The 21,113-nt window shown below is 55.1% G+C and overlaps 1 protein-coding gene across 1 annotated transcript; it reads right to left on the bottom strand.

Moving 5' to 3' along the window:
* Positions 1–270: 270 nt before the first annotated feature.
* LOC309590999 (galanin receptor 2b-like) lies at positions 271–3,751 on the bottom strand (the record flags this gene model as incomplete). The annotated part of the gene is made up of 2 exons (XM_082312614.1): positions 3,303–3,751; positions 271–1,009 (listed from the first exon to the last, which is right to left on the bottom strand). The coding sequence occupies exons 1-2, from the start codon at positions 3,674–3,676 to the stop codon at positions 271–273; spliced, it is 1,113 nt and encodes a 370-aa protein (XP_082168740.1). The 5' UTR covers positions 3,677–3,751.
* Positions 3,752–21,113: the final 17,362 nt, after the last annotated feature.

The following is a 21,113-nucleotide window of genomic DNA, read 5'->3' as shown; positions in this document are numbered from 1 at the left end:
GAGCCAACAGAGGAGCTGGAGCTTTCTTGGGGTCCAGGTGGTCTGAGGATCAGGAGCAAGTCTGGGTCCATTCCTTCCCTTGCATGCAGCACATTGTGGGGAGATGGCTCAGGAGAACAATTGGTGCATGGAATGTGAAGGAACGACAAGACCAGAAGCAGTGTACAGCAGTTTCTGGCTTGCCTTTCCAGCATGCTCTCTCACCCAGTGGAAAGGGTGCCCTGAAGCTGGTGACACAGCCCAGCTGGCAGAAGGTGTGGAGCTTGGCCACTAAGAAATATGAAGGGGCTTGGAGGAACTGGAGGCAACTGACATGGAGGCTGGGTTCAGCTCGCATCTGTTATTCTCCTCATGCATCTGGGACACTTCAGTGGAGCCTGCCTCAAATCCAGGCACGATATGGGCAGCGTGCACCACATGCACCTTGTTGCGGTGCTTTTTCCTCAAGAGACAGCTGAAAACTTTTTTGAAGCCCTTGCGGAAGTGCTTGGAGACCAGGGCATACACGATGGGGTTGAGGCAGGAGTTGGCATAGGCCATGCAGTGGGAAAGCAGGCGGAAGGCGTAGGTGGCCTGGTTGAAGGGAAAGTCTCCGTAAAGGTATCGGAGGATGACTACATGGTAGGGCAGCCAGCAGAGGCAGAAAAGGATGGTTACAATGATGATCATCTTGGTTACCTTCCGCCTGGCCTTCCTGGACTCTGATATGTCTTCCAAGGGGTCCACTGCTGTCCACAGGTACTTGATGGTCCTGGTGTAGGAGAGGCTGATGACCAGCACTGGGATGACATAGCTGAAGGCAAATGTGCTGGTGTCCATGACCTTGCGTCGCCACTCCTCCCAGCCAGGCATGCAGATGTAGCTGGACTCCCACTCAATCAGGTCATAGTAGCTTAGGTAGGGCCCAGCAAAGACCACAGAAAGGCCCCAGATCACAGCCATGGCAGCCACTGCGTTGTGGGGGGTCCGCAGCTCCCGGGAGCGCAGCGGATAGCGGATGGCCAGGTACCTGGAGCGGAGAGCAAAGCAACCAGCACTGAGATTTCAGCCAAGCTCTGCCTGGCCACATAAACTCCAGGGACAAGAGAGTTTCCTTCATTCTCTTGAAGGTCCCTGAGCAGTGGCCCTACTTGTTATCTCACACCCTCTTTGAGATACAGTCCTGGGTACAACAGCTTTTCTCTTTCTAGCAAGGATGCTTCCCACAGGCTTAGGCTGGCTCACCCCTCTGTCCATGGTGGGGTGGGTTATGTCCCTGAGCTAGGGCCAGAGAGATGGTGCTGTGGAGACCATGCTGTGGAGACCATGCCGCTATCCACTTCTTGGCAGAATTTATCCAGGAGAAAGTGGGCTGAACTGAAGATTCAAGACCTGGGGAAGCTTCACTGGGTGATGGGCACCGTGCAGGCTCCTGCCCACTGAGGGCATATTTCCAGCCTTCTCTAGCTTTCAGGGGGCTAGAGGGGGGGAGGGGGGAGATTTGCTCACTGGACCTGTGGCTGCCTCCATCTTGGTACCAAAGGGACCAGGTGGGCCCTTGCCTTTTAGTACTGTCTGCTTTCTCAGGCCAGCCCAAAGCAGGCAGTGGTAGTCTGTCTGCTTCCTCCAGCAACAGTGGCCAGACACGGTGTGATGACCAGCTCCGCTCCCCCACCTCCAGACAACACCATAGGGCAAAGATGTGGATGTCAGCAAGGAGACAAGGTGGCTTGGTGCTTGTGAGTAGGGGATAGAGAGGAGCTGTCAGCACAGACAGGAGTGCAACTGCTGTGGCCTCAGCCTGCCAACATCCACAGAAGGATGCTCATTTCATGCACTGTAAGGCCAGCAGAGCAGGTAGATGAGACATGCAGTTAGTGCGAAGGCTCACGGTGACAAAACCCTTGTTGCTTGCCAGTCCTGTTATCCTGAAAGCTCTGCGAGAATCACTTCATGTCACACTGAAATGCAGCCACCTCTTGGGTGGAGCACTGCACTACAGCACACAAGTGCCACCAGATAAGGAGAGAACACAGGCACTAGCACCTTGCCAAAATGTCCTTTTTTTTGAGATACTGTCCCCAGTTCTGAGCTGGCTGGAGAGGCAGACTGCACTCACATGATGTAGGTGCAGGAAAGCAAGAGGCTTGGACCACGAGAAATCTCAGGTCTCCCTCGTGACAATAGCCAAACTGCGTAACCACTGGAATCCCAGAGGATTGGGATATTTTTGTTGGGGATTCCGTTCGAGCCCCTCGCCCCAACCAGGGGATGCTGGCATCTCAGGGTGGGTGGATTGCTGAAGTGTCAGACCACTGTTTGAGTCCAGGTGCCCATTTCTGCGGGTGGCACCTGGGAGCAGGACGAAGTGGAAGGGAGCTGGAAGAGTAGCCCAACCACACTTTTTGCTGGGATTTAACCCATCCCACATATTCTCTGGTACTGAAGTTTCCTTCTGCCTGCAGTGCTGTGAACCTCCTCATTGCAGAGGGCTGTTTGGCCCTGTCTTGTCTTGGTACCTTGGAAGCAAACACAAGGAGCAACACGGGCCAGGACATATTCCCTATCAAGGATGGAGCTTACCCCAGTGGGGACCTCTTCCCCATCTTGGACTGTAAGTGTGGGCTCAGTCAGAAGCTGACACTGTTGCCTTACAGAGCCCTTGAAAACAATGTAGGTGGCACCAACTGGGGCCAGAGTGTCCTGGGTGACCTCCCAAGAAGGGACTCAGCTCATGGTGTGGGTCCCTCTCTGCACAGGGTGCAGGAGGGCTGGGGGGCATGGGGGAACAGGACTGATGACAGGTTTTGTGCTGGGCTGGCAGCCCCTGGGGAATGAGAGATGTGTTTGCTGCAGGACTGGGATCTCTCTGGGGTATTTATGTGGCTTCTCTTATGGTGCCTTCTGTTTACCTTGCTGCCTGCACATGATACTTTTCTGAAATGGTGGCTTAGGGATAGCTATTACCCTCTGAGTGCCATCTCTAATGCAGAGCTAGGTGACTCTCAGTGGGAGTCTGTGGCACAGCAGGGAGCTGAGCTTGGGTCTCAAGTGCTCTAACCACAAGGCAGGTCTTTCCTGCAGAAAGCACAGACAGGAGCAGCACCAGCTTTGCATTTGAGAGATCTGGAAGTGCTGCTTGGGGGTTGTTAGAGCAAGGGAGACACAACTGGTCCCCAAACTGCCTTTGGCATGGATCGAAACCACTGGAGTTTGAACCATATTCCTAATGGTGGTGGGCCACGATCTTCCCATGCCCTCACTCAGCCAAGCTTCTCAGACTGCCCTCCTTCCCCAGCCCAAGGGTGTCTTTAGACTGTTACCTGTCCACAGAGACGGCAGCCAGAGTAAAGCTGCTAGCATACATGGTGAGGTAGATGAAGAAGTGGACAGCCTTGCAGATGAAGGAGCCGAAGACCCAGCCCTCAAGGGAGTAGATGGTGGCCTGGAAAGGCACGCAGAAGACAATGAAGAAGAAGTCAGCCAGGCTGAGGTTGAGGATGAAGAGGTTGGTAGTGTTGTGGCCCATTTGCCCATTGCGCAGCAGCACTGCTAGCACCAGGCTATTGCCCACTGTGCCCAGGAGGAAGATGAGGGAGAAAACCACAGGGACAATGACACTGGCAGGGCTGAACTGGTAACTGTCGGAGGAGTTCCAGTACCCAGCCAAGCTCGCGAAGTCCTCGTGCTCCGTCATTCTGTGTCGTGGTGAGACGTTGGAGCCTAGGGCAACACAGGGAAAGATGTGAGAGACTGGAGAAACACTGCTTAGCCTGTTAGCTTGGTTGGTGGGCCTGTTGGCTCACTGGAGACACACAGCCTCGTTTTCAGCTCTGTGACCCACATGCTTTTCAGGAGGTTCCTCGGGCCACTGCTGGCCTGGAGGACAGGTAGGGTTGGGTTGGGGTAAGGGGTGCCCTGCTGCCCTGTTCTGGCCCTAGAATGAATCCACAGCCCATGTTCAGATGCTGCCTTGGACCAACGATGCTGGTTTGGGGGAAAGGATGGCATCTGTCCCCACCTTCCTCCTCTGTGGGAGAATGGAGCCAGGATCTCTGCCTCCCAGCTAGTCCAGCTGATGGCAGGAGGGGTGTGATGTTCCTTCCCAGCAGTGGGGCTCCAGCCACAAACCAACCAGCTAGACAAGCCAAGATGTGTGCTCCCCCGATACTAACATGCAGAGTTTTATCCCTTCCCTGCTCCCAGTTCTTTTGGTACCTGCTTCTAGAATAAACCTCGCACACTAGGCACAGGGCTGGAAATGCTTTTGGCAGTGACAGCTACTACACAGCTCCATGTTGTGCCCAGGTGGGGGCTTTCTGAGGAGGACAGCTCTGATGGGACCACTCCTGCTTTGGTTTCTGTGACCTAGATACATATTCCCTTTCTATGTCTCACAGGGCAGCTCTCCCCAGGACTTGAACTTTTTGTGTCCTTCCTTTGCCCTCCAAAATACACATTTGGACTGAAAGCAGAAGGTGAGGTTGTGTGTGGAAACACTAGTTTTTCTGTCACAGGCATAGAAATCTGTCTGCATGTTTTTGAGTTCTCGAGCTGGGGAATATCACCTACAGATACAGGCACAGCTTCCCTTGAATAAACACGTGGTTTGGGTTCTTCACCCCTCTGCAGTGTTTGGAGGGATTTGCTGTGGTTAACAGAGTGTGTGGCCCAAGGCTGGTTCACCATGAGTATGGAGATTGCAGAGTCTGTGCAAGAAACCAGCCTCTAGTTTGTGCATTCTCCTTCAGGCTGGGGAATTAGCAAGTGCTCCCTGGGGAGCACTAGCAGTGCAAGTGCCTGAAGCAGAAGCACTGCAAGGGGCATGTGAGCATGGGTCCCTGGCTGCAAGTGTTCCTGGTATCAGTGCAGATTTGGGGATGCCAGCGAGCTGCCTGGAATCACACCGAGCCCTGTTCAACACTACCACAGCTGTAATGAGACCATTCCTGTACAGTTGCAAGTGCCAAAGGCTCATAAAGTCTAGGAAGCAGGATACGGTCTTTTGGTTGGCCTGTTGTGCACTGCCCAACAGTTGGTACAAGTCAAATACCCCACTTGGCATGGCAGCCTCTCCTCTTTCTGGGCAGCAGGAAGCTCATGCTGCTACCTGGGAGCTGGACTTTGCTCTCCGGGACCCAAAAGGTCACTGCACCTCATTCGTGAATATGTGGATTGCTCCCATAGCACCTACCCATCCTGAAGCAGAGGGGATTTCACAGGGATGGCTTCAGTTGCTCTGAATGTGCATTTGCCTTGTGGCAGGCACAGCACAGAAATTTTATGTCTGGCTTAAGCTCTTCTGTTTTATAGTAACCTTGAGCTCCACGAATGCTGCTTGTGTGGCAGAGGGATGAGCTTTCCTCTGGAAAGCTGGAATGGCCAGTACTGAAGCACATGCTACTTATTTTTGCTAGCTCTGCCTCAGTGTCCTAACAAAGCCAGTTCAACTGGCAGTGTCAGCTCTCAGTACAGGCAAAAGTTCCCCCGCAGCCGCCTGGAGAAGAGAGTACCCCATGCAGTATGGATGTGTGGGAAGCAGGGGAGCTTACACAGGCCCTGGCAGGAGTGGGAGAGAGAAATGGATGGGAGTCTGCCAGAGGGTCTGGTGCCAGAGTCTGTTTGAGGACCTGGGTCTCTTCTCATGCTGCCTAACTCCCTGGGACCAGAGAGCTTCCTTGTATGCAAGGGAGAGCAACTCAGACTGACACTAGTGTTTTATTTTTACCTCTAGTTGATTGCACTGGCTTAGGCTGTGCTTGGGATTATACCCCATGCAAGGCTGTGGCACTACGCTCCTTCTTCCATGGGGCTGAGACAGGTATTAGCAAAGCTGGAGAAGAGCTAACAGCTCAGCCAGAAACCAGCTTCATCTTATCATGCACCCAGACAGTGCCTGTGTTGCCTGGTAGAGTCTCTGGCTGCTTCACCCTGCATCTGCCCCCCATCCTTCTCATTGCCAAGCGTCCTTTCTTTGATCTCTCTTGCAAGGCAGATGAGCTGCTAGTCAGCCCTCCTCAAAGGCTAAAGAGAACGGAAAGACAGGGAATACCTGCATGCCCCCCCCCTCGCAAATCAAGGAAGGCAACCCTGCAACATCCCCCTCACCGGTGCTTTGGAGTACTGGCACATCACAGAGCCTAGCTGCAGTCCAAGTTCGACATCCCTTACGTGCACATGAGCAGCTCATGCTTTACTTGGAAAAACTGTTCCTGGCTGTCAGGGAGCCACTGCTGTTGTCATTTACCACTTCAGCTCCAAACTTATTTCTTGAGCCTGTAGGAATGGGAATTCGGGGAGTTTGGTGAGTTCTTTTCAGGGACAGCCAGTGGCCAGGAGCAGAGTGCCAGGAAGGATGTGGTGGCAGGTTGGTAACTGTACCCTTGCCACAGCTTTGAGGTTCTCCCTGATCACCCATCATGACCCATCTACATGAAGTCAAAGTAGTGCTTCAGTCTTCTTTACAGATGGGAGTTGAGACACAGCAAGCATGAAGAGGTGGCTTTGTAACTGGTTGGATCAGGGAATTCACTGATACAGCAGAGAAGGAAATCTTTATCTCCGCTGGGTTAGCTCTGATCCACCCCTCCGCACACAGTCCTGCCTGCAGACAGGACAGCGATAGAACAGGCACGGAGTGAAAGCAAGGTCTCTTAAGTGACATATATGAACTGTGACACTGATGCTGGAGCACTAAGATGCTAAGAGACTCTCACAGAGTTATTCAGAGCATCTCTGGCAGAGTGAGATGTCTCCCAATCCCTATTTAGCATCTTCTCAGGAAGCTGCCGCTCACCCCCATGGCTCTGTTGTCCCTTGGAAGCATTTTGAGACCATTTCACACCCTACCATTTTGTGAACGGGTTTATGACAATGCTCCTGAGTTTTGCTTGGTTCTGAATAGCCTTGACTAGCTGTGAGAGGGACAGCTGCTCTGAGCAGAGGGCCCATGGAAAGTATGGGCAACAGGGTTCCTATCCCACATCTGCTACTCAGGGTTAGCAGGGGCAAAGGCAATGTGACAGAGGAAGTAATTTTCCCAGGGATAAGAACTGAATCATTGGCAAAGTTGGGACTCAAGAGACCTGATTTTTCTAACGAGGGTTTGGTAAAGAATTGGCAGGGAGAATGGTTCCCAGTACCCATCTGGTGGGGTAACAAAAGGACCAACACAGAGCCCTGGTGGCAGGTCATGCCGGGGATGCCTGTGAGCCAGCATAGCCAGCTCCTGTGTCAAGGGGCCAAGAAGGGCAGGAGGAGGCAGGGTAAGGGGACTGACACAGCAGGGCCGGGGAGATAACACAGACCCTGCTGGTCTGGCCAGACAGGAGCAGGGAGAGGAGAGGGGCGACAGGGAGCAGGCAGTTTGAACTCCCTGGTTCAGCGGGCTTGGGAGCCGGCTGCCCCGGGCTCCTGCTGCTGCAGCCATCGCTGTAGAGTGCCTCCGCTTCCCCGTTTGCGCAGCAAAGCTGCAGCCAGGCGCCTCGCTCGCTCTGCGGGGGGACAAGGCAGAGGCCCCCCTGCTTGGCCAGCTCGGGGGCTCAGCCTGGGAGCCGCCGCTGCCCTCCAGCCCCTGCCGGGCGTCCCACCCCGCCCGTGCCCAGCCTGGCCGCAGCCCCCTCCCTGGCACCGGGCAGGGTCGGGCAGCCCCGGCGCTGCCCCGTCCAGCAGCAGGCACGGCTGCCGGCGCCCCGTCGGGGCTGCCCGTCCCCCGCCGCCGGTCCCCTCGCCCTGCCCTGCCCTGCCCTGCCCTGCCCGCGGGAGGCAGCGGCTCAGCCCGGCGCAGGGTCCCCGGCCGCCGCCCCGCAGGATCCCCGCGCCCCGCTCCGCTCCCCGCCGTCGGGCACCGGCCGGACCCAGCGGACCTACCTGGCCCCGGCCGCGCCGCCGCTCGCCCAGCTGAGGGCAGCTGCCCGCTGCCGGGGCCGCTGCCGCCGCTGCCGCTTCTGCTCCCGCTGCCGCTGCCCGGGGCCGCTCCTGCTGCCTGTGCCGGTCGGGCAGAGCCCGCTGCCGCCGGCGGCTCCGCCCCTGCCCGGCGCATCCCTGGACACACGCACGCACACACTTTATGCACGCACACGCTCCCGGGCACACGCACGTGTATAGGCACACACACGGAACGCTGGCACTAACACACACGCACGCTCCAGCACACCCATGGGTGAACACTTGCAGCCCGCAACGCACGCCCCCCCTGCACGCAGAACACACTCAGCACTCACACCACATGCACATTCCCCCCGGAGCACGCACATAAAATCCACTAGCAAGCACAAGCCTCTTGAACGCTGACACTGAGCACAACCTGACGTATGCCTCCCCTTGCACGCACAACCCCTGACACACCTGCACAGGTACTTACTTCGCAGCCCAGAAAGCCAAGCCAAGCGTCTCCTGGGCTGCATCCCCCGCAGCATGGGCAGCGGGGTGAGGGAGGGGATTCTGCCCCTCTGCTCCGCTCTGGGGAGACCCCCTGGAGCCCTGCGTCCAGCTCAGGGGTCCCCAGCACAGGAAGGACATGGAGCTGTTGGACTGGGGCCAGGGGAGGGCCATGAAAATGGTCAGAGGGATGGAACAGCTCTGCTCTGAGGACAGGCTGAAAGAGCTGGGGTTGTTCAGCCTGGAGAAGAGCAGGCTGCAGGGAGACCTTATTGCAGCCTTTCAATACTTAAAGGGGGCTTATAAGAAAGATGAGGACAGACTTTTTAACAGGGGCAATAGCAATAGGACAAGGGGTAATGGTTTTAAACTAAAAGAGAGTAGCTTCAGACTAGATATAAGGAAGAAATTTTTTACAATGAGGGTAGTGAAACACTGGAACGGGTTGTCCAGAGAGGTGGTAGATGCCCCATCCTTGGAAACATTCAAGGTCAGGCTGGATGGGGCTCTGAGCAACCTGATCTGGTTGTAGATGTCCCTGCCAGTTGCAGGGGGGGATGGACTAGATGACCTTCAAGGGTCCCTTCCATCCCAAAGTATTCTATGATTCTACTTAGATCCACACACACATCCCTCAGCACCAGCCACCACTCCCCTGTCCCAGGTGGGCACTGGGGAAGGCTCCAGGGGTTCCCGAGGACCAGAGGGGCAGCTGAGCCCCCCAGCAGCTCCCCTGGGGAGGCTCCTGAGCAGTGGGCAGAGGCTGGATGGCCCTATGGGAACCCAGGGAAGCACCAGCTCCTCGGGGAGACACACACACATTTCAGGCCACCAGGGCACAGCAGCAAGCCCCCAGCAGCCACAGGGTCACCCGGGGGGGGAGGGGCACCCAGGCACCCTCATGGCTATTCCTCTTCCCTCCCTGTGGACGCTGTGGTGTGCTGGGGCCTGCTGCAGCATCCAGAGTGATGGTGCCACTGGGGCAGGGGGTGCGGGGGTGTGTACAGCCCCAGGGGAGGTACGATGGAGGTCTGTACTCATCCAGCCGAACCTTTTTGCCTGCAGTAAGCCTCAGACAGAGCAGGAGGCTGAGGTGCTTGTACTGCCAGAGGTGGTAGAAGTGCAGCTGGTAAGGGGGCGAGCCTGTGCCAGCCCTGTCCCAGCTGGCAGAGTCTCACCAGCAAGAGGGGTCGACGCAGCACCTGGCTGAGGATGGATCCCCCATCCTGGAGCCATCACCAGTGGACCCAAGCCACGTCCCCACTCTCTGTTGGACCACAGGAGAGGCATGTGCCGGCGAGGAGATGCAGCATCACTTGCTGACTGCAGTGACTGTACCCTCAGGTCCACCTGCACCCCAGGGCCTGTGCCTGGGCTCTCGTGATGGGTGGGATGGGCCGGATGCCCACTCCAGCTGGGCTGGTGGGCCCAGGCTGCTGGGGAGCTACTGGCTGGCTGTGGGCTTTGGCAGATGGGAACTCCCTGGGGTGGGTTTTCCTGGTGCTGTTACCCAGGACCCTCTGCCTGCTCTCTGCCTGCCTGCAGCTGGCTGTCAGCTTGGTGCCAGGTGCCGTGGTGCTCCACGGCTCATGACACGACCCTGAGCTCTTCTACTGTGTGCGGCCATGGGTGTTACTGGTGCAGAGCTATGCCTGCCTGGCACGCTGACTGGGACAGACCCTGGCCTTGGTCAGCGAGGGGCTGCTGCCCTCCTGACAGAGGTCCCTGATGAACCCTGAAGTCTCTGCAGGACTTGGCCTCTCTGAGCCTGCAGGGTGAACGCCGAATAAAATGTCTTCTGTTCCCAGCTCTGTGCTGCCCAGCACGTTTGGTCTCCTTTCTGCTGCCTCTCTTTCTCTCTCCCTGCTGCTTCTTTCCCCACCTCTGTTGGGCTCCCTTGTCCCTATTCTTCTCTCGCTGTCCTGTTCCCTGCCTCATGCTTTCTCGCTACACCCCCCTGTCCAGCCAGCTGCCACTTTTCTCTTCTCTTCTAGTGTCCTGCACCCTGCTCCTCATTCTTGGCGGTGTCCACCTCTGCCCAGCAGCAGCCCATCGCTCCAGGAGCCAGCCGACCATCTGTTCCCCACCGAACGGATGAGTGTGGCTTGGGGAACGACTGCTGAGGTGTCCCAGGGACAGGGGGAGCGTCGGGGGCCCCGAGCACCGGGGCAGACTTGCTCCCAGGACCTGTTACGTGCATGACTGAATGAACGCTTGCCTTCTCCTTTGCCCTCACGGCTGTGTTTGCACTCTCTTTGCACCGGGCAAGGGGCTGTGACAGAGCCCAGGGCAGGAGGTGACTGATGCACTGCGGGGGTCGGGCGAGGGCCCCCTGGTCCTGCTGGGCTCCAGCTGTGGGCCGGGGCTGCAGAAGCCCCAGGTGCGGGCAATGAGGCTGATGGTGCCGGCCCCTCCTTGTAAAGGGGTGGCCGCGGGGGAAGGGGCTGGTGCTGCCCTGCCCTGCCCGGCCGTGGAGGGGCCGGTGTGAGCCAAGGGAAGAGCAGAGCGGTCGCCGGGCTGCGGCTGCACCGAGGGAGAAGGTGAACGGGGGCCGGAGAAAGCCCCGAGGAGGGTGGCGGTGCCTGCGGGGGAGCGGCCGGGCCGGCGGGAGGCGCGGAGGGCGCCGCGCCGGGTCGGAGCCAGCGGGGAGGGCTGCCGGGCCGGGCGCCGCGCCGCTCCGGGGTCGGGCGGCGGGGGGCCGCCGGGTCGGCGCCGGTGGGGGGGCGCCGGCCGGAGCCGGTGGCGGGGGCTGCCCGGAGCCGCGCTGGGGGCTCGGCGGGGCTTCCACGTGCGGCGGTGGCGTGGGGAACGGTGTCCCCGCAGGGTCCAAAAGCAGGGAGGGCTGCGTCTCGCGGCATCTTGGGACCCGCGGCTTCCGGTCGGCCATGTTGGCTGCCCGGGGCATGCCGGGAGGTGTAGTTTCTACGGACGTGGCTGCCGGGCAGCCGCATTGCTCTCGGGCGTGTGCGGTGCGCCGCAGTCCCTGCTACCGCCGCGGCCCCCGCGGCACGAGGTGCAGTTTTGTTGTCGATTTCGTGTGGTTTTCTGCGGGCTTCCAGCTGTGGCCGCTCCCCGACAAGCGGCGGGGCTGAGCCCCGAAAGTGCGTGCGCGGTGGGGCGCCGCCCGGCGTCCGAATAGCGCTACTGCAGCTCGCAAACCGCGCATGCGCAGTTGTGCGCGCCGCGGCTCTCGCCTCTGCCGCCCGGCGACCAAAAGCGGGTACTGCCGCCCGGGAGCCGCGCATGCGCGGTGGCGTCCACGTGATCCACGCTGCCCGTGCCGGTAACGGCAACGGGACACTGCGGTGCCCGCGGGGCGGTGCCGCCTCCCCGTAAGGAAACGCCGCTCCCGCCCCGCGGGCGCGCTGTCGGCTGGCGCTCGGCGCGCGGAACGCGGACGGCAGCGCTGGTGCCGCCCGGGGCAAGCGACGCGCGCCGGGTGCTCGCGGCTGCCGCCGCCTCGTGGCCCAAGTGCGGGACCGCAGCCCGCGGTCGCGCGCCGGCTCTGGCCCCTCCGGGCGCATGCGCGGCGCGCGGCGGCAGCATGGCGGCGCGCTGGGCGGCGTTCCCGGCGGCGGGTGAGGGCCGAGGCCATTGGGGAGGCGAGGGAGCCCCTTCGGCGGCTGCAGGGGCGTCTCCTGCCCGCTGGCCGCCCGGGGGTGGCGGGACGGGAAGCTTCAGCCTGCCCGCTGCGGCCAGCTCCCGGTCTGCAACAGGGAGTTACCGGAGAGCTGACGGAAGGGACGAGGGGAAGGAGGCGGGCAGCCCCCAGGCGCCTCCCCGACTCGCCAGAGCCCCCCCGAGCCTCTCCTGGCCCCGCTCACCCCGTGCAGCTGCCCCCTGCTGCAGCACCTCCCCTGAAGCCTGTCCCATAGCACGAGATTGCCCCCAAGCCCTGTTGTGAAGACCACAAGCTGGCTCTCAAGTGGGCTGGATTCTCTCTTAATGCGGGTGCCGTTACCAGCAGTGCGGGGAAGGAGCAGCGTCTCCAGAAGCCCCTGCAGAAGGAAGGGCTTCGGCCAGGGGCGACCTATGGTAATAACGGTCACCGCTTCTTCTTTCCCTGTCCCAGAGGCCGTGCTGAGGATGCGGTTGTCCATTCCTCCCGTGCGGATGCTGCTGACAGCACCTGCCTCAGGCTTGCGTGGGTTGTCTCTGCCTGACCTCACTCTCCTCGTGGTGTGGGGGTGAAAGGGGACAGGAGGAGCGCTTACTGGCTGCGGACAGGAGCTGCTGTGGCTGAAGCCGGAGAGGCTGGAGAAAGGTGCTGACGCGGAAGTCACGGACACAGCACATGATCAATATGATCAAGCAAAATGTCGGTTTATTACATACACAGCTTAGTTAATACAGTTTCTTGCCTTCCTAATCATGCATAAACTTATCGTTAATTGGTTAACTATGTTTGGCAATATGCTGTTCATGCGCTACTAGAGATATTCTGATTCGTTCATAACAATAGTTCACACGCACCGCCCGCTTCTACCATATCTTGTTTTCAACATTGCAAGCCAATAGTTTCTTCCTCTTAATCTGCTTGTTTCATGTCTTCCAAACCGCAGTCGACCTTCGCTGCATCCTTGAATTCCTCTTGCGTTAAATGCAGATTAAGTCCACATAGTCTGAGTCTGGGTTGCTCACTACATGTCCTTGGCTTTTCAGATATCCCACAGAAAGGTAAAGAAGAAAAAATAGAAGGCCATCTGGCCAACAGCCACCTCCTGCTGCAGACAAGAGAGAGCCTGCCTCTCCGGGTGGGGAAGGATCCCTCTTCATAGTCTGTAGCAGACCAGACCACTAATGTCCACTGCAGGGTTGGTACACGTAACCCCAAGTGTGATATGGCCGCATAGCGCATGAGAGAGTGAGGCTATGTGTCTAGGAAGCCTTGTCTCATAAGAGCTGTGAGACACCACACCTTCTCTGAGGTGGAGGACAGCCGAGTGACCAGAGTTACAAAAGAAAGGGAGGAGAGAAGAAGCGTCTGAACTGGCCAGTTCTCCCGTCAGCGCCGAGAGTGAGAGCTGCGATGAGTGCCAGGCCCTCAGGGCCCTGTTGTCCCACTGCTGCATCCTGGGCCCTCCGTACCTCTCCCCTGGCCCCCTCTCTGTTGTATGATGCTATGAGTTTGTTTGTTTGTTTTTTAATTTTTTTGCTTCCCTGCACCTCTTCTCTCTAGTCTTCTGTCCTGCTCCTTCGTGCCCTTTTTTCATGCTCCGTCTCTGTCCTGCACCTATTGCTGTTTTTTCCTTTTCTATCTCTTTGTCCTTATTTGCATCCATCTCTTTTCCCCCACAGTTGCTCTGGCCCCTTTTCTGGTGTTCTTTTCCTCTCTGTGCCTGGAAGTGCCGCTTTGTTTCCCTGCCTTCTCCCTCTTGCTTACCTTCCTTCTCTGTCTCTCCCCCTCTCTTGCCTTGCTCACTGCCACTGGTTTTTCCCATTCTGTATCTCTGCCCCGTCCTTTCTCACTATATCCCTTTGCCCCGTCCTTTCTCACTATATCCCTTTGCCCCGCTCCCTGCCCATATTCATAATCTTCTCTGTCCTCTTGACCCTCCCAGGTGTTTTTCTCTGTTGTGATCCTGCTGTTGCCCTGTTTGGTGGTTTTTTTCCTTCTCTGCACTGCTTTCTGTTGCTCTTTCTGTCTCTTAACCCATTCCTGCTGCTTTTTTCTCCATCTCTGCCCAGATCCCTGTCCCTTTTTCCCCCACTGTCCTGCTTCCTCTTGCCATCTTGTCTGCTTTTCTCTCTTGGTCCTGGTCCCTCTCCCATCCTTTCTAACCATATCTCCCTCTCCAGATGGCTCTCCCTTCTTTCCTTTCTCTCTTCCTCATTACTCTTTTTCTCTCCATCTCTCTCCCCCCCACTGCCTATCCCAGTTGCTTTTTTCCTCCAGTGCTCTCCTGCTCTCTGTCCCTCTTCTCTCTCTCTGTCATTCTGCCATGCTCCATCTCTTGTTTTTACTTCCTCCATCTCTATCCTGCAGCCCATTGCTAGTTTTCTCCTCTTCCATCCCTTTGTCCTGCTCCTTCTCCTTGTCTCTTTCCCTCTTTTCTGCCTCCTGGCCTTTTTTCCTTTCTTGCTCCATCTCTCTCTCCTGCTCCCTATCCCCCTGCCCCTATCTTGGTTTCTCTCTCCTTCTCATCACCTTTCCTCCTGTTTCTCTGCCCCGTTCCCTCTTTGCTTTCTTTTCTTCTTTGGTTTCTTCTCTCTCACTCTGTCCCTCTCCCTCTCACTGCTTTTTCTTGCTCCATCTCTGTCCTGCAGCCCAGTGCTGCTTTCTTCTTTTCCATCTCTCTGTCCTGCTGTCCATCCTAGGCTTTCCCCCCACCCTCTCTCTCTCTCCTGCTGCCTGCCTCTTAGTTTTGCCTCTCTTTCACTTTGGCCTGCCTCCTTGTCCCCTTCCCTCCCCCTCCTCTCTCTCTGTCCTCTAGCCCCTTGCTCTTTCTTTTTTCCTTCTTGGTCTCTTTGTACAGATCTGACCCTCCCTTTCTTCCTCAATCCCTTTCTCCTCTTCTCTCTCCTTTCTCTCTCTTTGGCTCTAGGTCCTGCACCCTCTCACCATCTTTGGCCCTCCTTTCTTCTTCCTCTCCTTCCCCACCCCCCATCTCTCTATCCCTTCGTCCTGCTCGCCAACCCTACCTTTTCTTGCTCCATCTCTCTGCAGGGCTTCTCCTCCCTAGACTTCTTGATTTCTCCACCTCTCTGACCTTTTCTTGCCAGCTTTTTCTCTCTCTGCTCCCCACTCTTCTTCTTTCTGCTCCTCTCTCCTGCCCCCCATCACTGCATTTTCTTTCTCCATTTCTCTGCCCCGCTCCCCATCTCTCTCTTGCTTTCTGCATCCCTCTGTGGTGCTCCCTGGCCCTCCTTCCCTCTCCCTCCCTCTTCCTCTCGTTATCCTTATGTCCCTCGTTCTCTTGCCACCCCTCTGTCTTTCTTCCCACCCCTAATTTCCCTTTTCCATTTCTCTCTCCTGCTTTCAGTCCCTGCTTTTCCTGTGGCTCCACCTCCCTCTCTTTCTCCCCATTGCTCTCACTTGCTCTGTATCCCAGCATTGTGCTCCCCATCCCTCTCTTTTTCTCTGCATCCCATTTTCTTGCTCCCTCTCCCTCACTTGCTTTCTCTAGCCCTCTCTCCTTCCTCCTGTCCTTCCTTCTCCCTGCCCCTGGCCTGCTGCTTGTCATCGGTTTTTCTTTCTCCCACTTTCTGCCTGGGCTGTCACCCACTTTCTCTCTCTGTCCCCCTCTCCTTCCTCCAACCTATATTTCCCTCTCTCTAGCCCCCTGGCCCTAATGCTTCTTTCTCCATCTCTCAGTCCTGCTCCCTGACCCTTTCTTTCCTCTCACTGCCCATCTCTCCTGCTTCCTGTCCCTGCTTATTCTGCCTTCATTCCTCTGTCCCACTGCCTCTCTCATTGCTTCTAGTTGTAACCCCCTGGCCAGCCACCTCTCCCTTCTTTCCTTTTTGTCTTCCCTAGCCCGGCCCTACTTTTTCTTCCGCTGTCTCTGTCCAGCAGCCCATCACCCTTTTTCTTCCTTCTCCACCTCTGACACTCCCTTTGTCCTCTTCCTTCTCCTGCCTTTTGTCTCTCCATGTCCTGCACTCGGTCCCCCTCTTTCTCCCTCTCTCTCTCTCCCCCTCCTTCCTTTTCCCTCCTTTTTCTCTGCATCCCTTTGTCCTGTTGCCCATCAGTATTTTTTCCTTCCATTCCTCTGGCCTGCTTCCTGTCCCTTACTTCTTTGTCAGTTCCTCTGTCCTCTTGCCTGTCATGAGTTTTGCTCTCTTCATCCCGCTGCCCTCCTTCCCAGTCATCTCTTTCCGCTCTATCTTCCCGTTGTGCTCCCCAGCAGTATTTTTTTTTTTTTTTCCTCCAGCTCTGATCTGCTTCCTGCCCTGCTCTTTTTCTCTCTCTCATCCTTTCCACTTCCCTGTACCTCTCTCTCTCTGCAATCTTGTGTCCCCCCACTGTCCTAGTCTGTGTCCCTCTCTTTGCCTCTCTACCCCTCTGTCCCCGTCCTTGCCCCTCTTTTTACTTTCTCCATCTCTCTGTCCTGCTGCTCATCTCTGTCTGGCTCCCTTTCTGTTTTTTTTTTTTTGTTCCCCCCCCCCCCCCCCCTCCCCTTGGCTACTCTGCTTTGCTTCCTGTCCCCATTTCCCCCCCTCTCTTCATCCCTCTGTCCTGCTCTGGGTTCCCTCCCTCTTGCTCCCGCACTGTCCTGGTAACATACACTCCTGCTGTGTGTTACCCATCCTTCTCCCTCTTGATTTCTTCCTCTTCCTCTTATCTCTCTGTCCCACTCCCTACAAGTATTGTTTTCATTATCTGTATTTATCTTCTGCCCCTCACTATTTGTTTGTTCTCTACCTCTCTCTCCTGTCCCCCATTACCCCCTGCCTACTGTTCTTTCCTCTTCCCTCTACCTCTGCTTTTCTGTATCCTTGCATCCCACCCCCTCCTTCCCTCCATCTCTCTCCATCACACTCCCTTGTTCCCCATCCCTCTCTCTTGCTTTCTACCCTTCTGACGTGTGTGTCCCACAATCGCTCCTTTTATGGCTCCCGGTCTTCACTCTAGACAGCCTTCTCTCATTCTCCTTCTCTTGCTCTTATCACTCTTTTCCTTTCTTTTCCTTGATCCTGCTGCCTGTCACTAATTGGTCTTCCTCTGTCCCTTTCTCCTGCTCCCTGGCCTTGTCAGGCTTTCCCTTTCTTCTGCCTCTGGTTTGTCTTTGCTTTCGCCATCTCTGTCTTTTCCCCTGGACCTTTTTCTCTCTGTTCCTCCCTCCTTCTTTCTCATCTGATTTTTCTCTGTCAGCCATACCTCTCTTCTCTGACCCTCTCTGCTCTTCCCTTGCTTTTCTTTCTCCAATTATCTCTTCTCTTACCTGTCCCCCTCTGTGTCCTGCTACCTCTCACTATTATTTAGTCCTGCACCTCTCTGTCCTGTGCTCTGTCCCTGTCTTCTCTCGTGCTCCACCTCTCTGGCATATTCTCTCTCTTGCTCTCGTTGGCTCTCTATCCTGGCACCCCCTCCCAGGCCCTCGAGAGCCCCCTTCTGCAGCATCCTGCTTTCTGCCTCCCTGTTCCTCACCTCTTTTTTAGATTGCTCTGCCCTTCCTCCTCTCTTTCCTTGTCCCTCTGGCCTGCTCCCCATCATAGACTGCCCCCAAACCCTGTCCTCACAGCAGCAAGCTGGCCCTTGAATATGCTTTATTCTCCTTACATGCAGGTGCCATTAGCATCAGTTCAGGGAAAAGAGCGGCGTCTCCAGCAGCTCCTGCAGAAGGAGGGGTTCCTGCCTGAGGAGAGCTACAGTCATCCCTGTGGATAATGGTTGCTTGTTCTTTCCCTCTCCCAGAGGCAGCACTGAGGACTCGGTTGGCGGTTCCTCTCCAGGGATGCTGGTGATTGCATCTGGCTCAGGTTTGTGTGGGTTGCCTTTGGCTTCATTCTCCTAGCGGCATGGGCAAAAATGGACAGCTGGACGCTTCCTGGCTGTGGACAGGAGCTGCCGCAGCTGAAGCTGGAGAGGCCAGAAAAAGGTAAAGCAGCTGAAGAATAAAATAAAGAGGAGCCAGCCGGCAGCTGCCTCCAGCTGCAGACAGGAGACAGCCTGCCTCTCAGTGTGAGGAAGGATCCCTCTTAGTGTAGCCCTCAGCAGACCCAATTGCCAACGTGCACTGCAGGGTCTGTATGCGTAACTGGAAGCACAGTACAGCCAGGTAACGTGCACGTGTGAGGCTACGTATCTGGGAAGCCTTGTATTGTAAGAGCTGCAAGACACCAGTCTGTTCTCTTAGGTGGATGACAGTCAAGCAGCTGGAGCTATGGGGTGGGGGGAGAGAGACGAAGACATGTCTGCACTGTCAAGCTCTCCCAGCAGCTCTGAGAGCAGGAGCTGCGGTGAGTCCTGGACCCTTGGAGCCGTGTTGTCCCTCTTCTGCATCCCAGTCCCTCCCTGCCCCCGCTTCTTTCTCTCGCTGCTGTCACTTTTTCCACTTCCCTGCACCTTTCCCTCCCTCATTCTCCAAGCCCCCCTCTTCTCTGTCCTTCTACCTCAATGGTTTCTCGTTCTCTCTGTGCTTTTGTCCTGTTCCCTGTCCCTCTTTTTCCATCTTCTGTCCCTGTCCTGCAGCCCATCACTGTTTCTATCTTTCTCCATTTCTCTGTCTTCCTATCCCAACTTTTTAAATTTCTCCCTGCCTGCCCTTTAGCCCTTCACAATTCCCACCCCCCACCTCTCTTCTGTCTGTCTCCATATCCCTATTTTTTTAATTCCTCAATCTCTGCCCTGTAATCTAGAGGTGCTTTTTCTTTCTCATATTCTCTCATTCCAGGTCCCTGCCCCTATCTTTTAATTTCTTCTCTCTCTGTTTGGCTCCCTGTCCCTATTCTTTAATTCCTCTGTCTCTCTCCTTTAGCTCATCAAGGTTTTTTTGACATTTCTCAGTTTCTCTATCCACCTCACTGTCCCCTTTTAAAAAATCCTCCCTCTCTGCCCTGTGGCCCATTGCTGTTCTTTGTTTTTCTCCATCTCTCTCAGGCTGGTTCCCTGTCATTTCCTCCTCTCTGGCCTGTAGCCCATTGCTGTGTTTTTCCCCCTGTACCTCTCCCTCTGTGGCTCCCTTTCCCTATTTTTCAGTCCCCCTTCTCTGCCCTGTAGCCGATCACTGTTGGATTGGGTTTACGTGGCAAGGTTTTGTTAGCTGGGGCAGGGCAGGAGCTGCAGGGGTGGGTTCTGTGAGAAGACACCAGGAGTTGCCCTTATGTCAGGCACAGCCACTTCCAGCTCCGAGATGGATCTGCAGCCGGTCCAAGCTGAGCCCATCGGCAATGCTGGTTGTGCCTCTGGAATGGATATTTAAGAAGGGGTAAAAAATGCTGCACAGATGCTGTGACAGAGAAAACGTGAGTGTGAAACAGCGCTGCAGACACTAAGGTCCGTGAAGAAGGAGGGGGAGGAGGTGCTCCAGGCACTGGAGCAGAGATTCTCCTGCAGCCCATGGTGAAGACCATGGTGAGGCAGGTTGTTTTTTAGATTTGTTCTTCTCTCTTATTATCCTACTCTTGATTGTGATGGACAATAAATTGAATTAACTTCCCCAAGTTGAGTCTGTTTTGCCTGTGACAGTAATTGGTGAGTGATATCTTTTGTCCTTATCTCGACCTACAAGCTTTTTTGTTGTATTTTCTCCCTCTGTCTTGTTGAGGAGGGGGAGCGATAGAGCGGCTTGGTGGGCCCCTGGTGGCCAGCTGAGGTTGGCCCACCACAGTTGCCTTCTATCAGGCTCCCTGTCCCTATTTTTCAGTTCTTGCCTATGTTTCTTGTACCCCATCGCTTCTGAAACTTTCTACCTCTCCATTCCTATTTTTTAAATTCTTGCATAGGTTTCTCAAACCCAGTTGCTTTTTAAATTTTCTTGCTACCTTTCCCTCTCTCTGTCTCCCTGACCTAATTTTAATTTCTTGCCAGTGTTTCTTGTACCCCGTTGCTTTTCAAATTTTCTTCCTACTTCTCCCTCTCTGCAGCTCTGTGAACCTACTTTTGAATTCTCGTCTATGATTCTTGTATCCTGTTTCTTGCAAAATTGTTGTTCTACATGTCCCCCTATCCATCGCCCTGTCTCTAATTCTTAATTCTTCCCTCTCTGTCCTCTACCCTGTCACTTTTTACACTTTCTTTCTACATCTCCCTCTTTCTAGCTCCCTGTCCCTATTTCTTAGTTCTTGCCTATATTTCTTGTACCCTGCTCCTTTTTGAAAGCTTTCTATGTCTACCTCTATCCGACTCCCTCTTTCTATTTTTTTTTTCTTGCCTATCTTTCTTTTCCCCAATCGTTTCAGAATTTTCCCCCGTCCTGTTACCAGGAAGCGGCAAAATAATTCTCTCTAAAACTCTCTCTGTGCAAACTCAGTTCTGGGATCACGTATACAATGTCCTTCAAGGTCGGTTTGTCCTGGTCTTATGGTCATCTTGCAACCTTCTTACTTTATGGTTCTGCGCATCTGCTCTCCCAAGGCCTAGCTCTCTGAAGAGGGATTATTCAGGAGCTTCTTATCTTACAAGTGTCCTAACTATTCACAAAGATTTACTTTTGTTTGGTTACACCTGTTGTGCAATGATTCTAATGATAGCTTCTTATTTATATTCGCAGGTATCAATCCCTCCTGTTCTTTTGAGGGCTTGTAGCTTATATGCTACAGTCCTCACTATACAAACTTATTATATCTTGTACAGCAGTTACAACATTGGATCATTATGCAGGCAAGAATACAAACTATGATGATAATCACTAATAAAAATATTCTCTTCAGCCATAACCAATTAGGTAACCAAGAAGTGGGAGTATTCCAAATCTCTTCAAACCCAAAAGAGGTATTATCTTTAGTTACTTCATGTAAGATCATTGTTTGGTCAGGTATGATTTTTAAGTCTTCGGATATCCTTCCACTTACATCAATGTGTGTACAGCAGCTTGAATTTACTATCGCACATATTCCTCCATGGGAAGCCAATATCATGTAGTAGTTTCTTCTTGTAAAGCTTTTATAGCATTGGATGTGGCATTCCCGATTTTCTCCATGACTCCTGCTATGTTTACTGTTGCTTTTTCCAATTCACTGACTCCTAATGCTGGGATTAACCATTTTAGAAATGAGTGAAAGGCAGTAGACAGAGTAATCAATGGATTATCCATTGCTCTTTTTTTGTTTTCCAATTGGGGATTTAATCCCCCCACTCCATGGAGATGTGT

This window comes from Platalea leucorodia, assembly GCF_965183815.1.
Source record: "Platalea leucorodia genome assembly, chromosome: 5".
NCBI classification, from domain to species: domain Eukaryota; kingdom Metazoa; phylum Chordata; class Aves; order Pelecaniformes; family Threskiornithidae; genus Platalea; species Platalea leucorodia.
The sequence above is the reverse complement of the archived record's forward strand: the minus strand, read 5'-3'. Positions and strand labels throughout refer to the sequence as shown.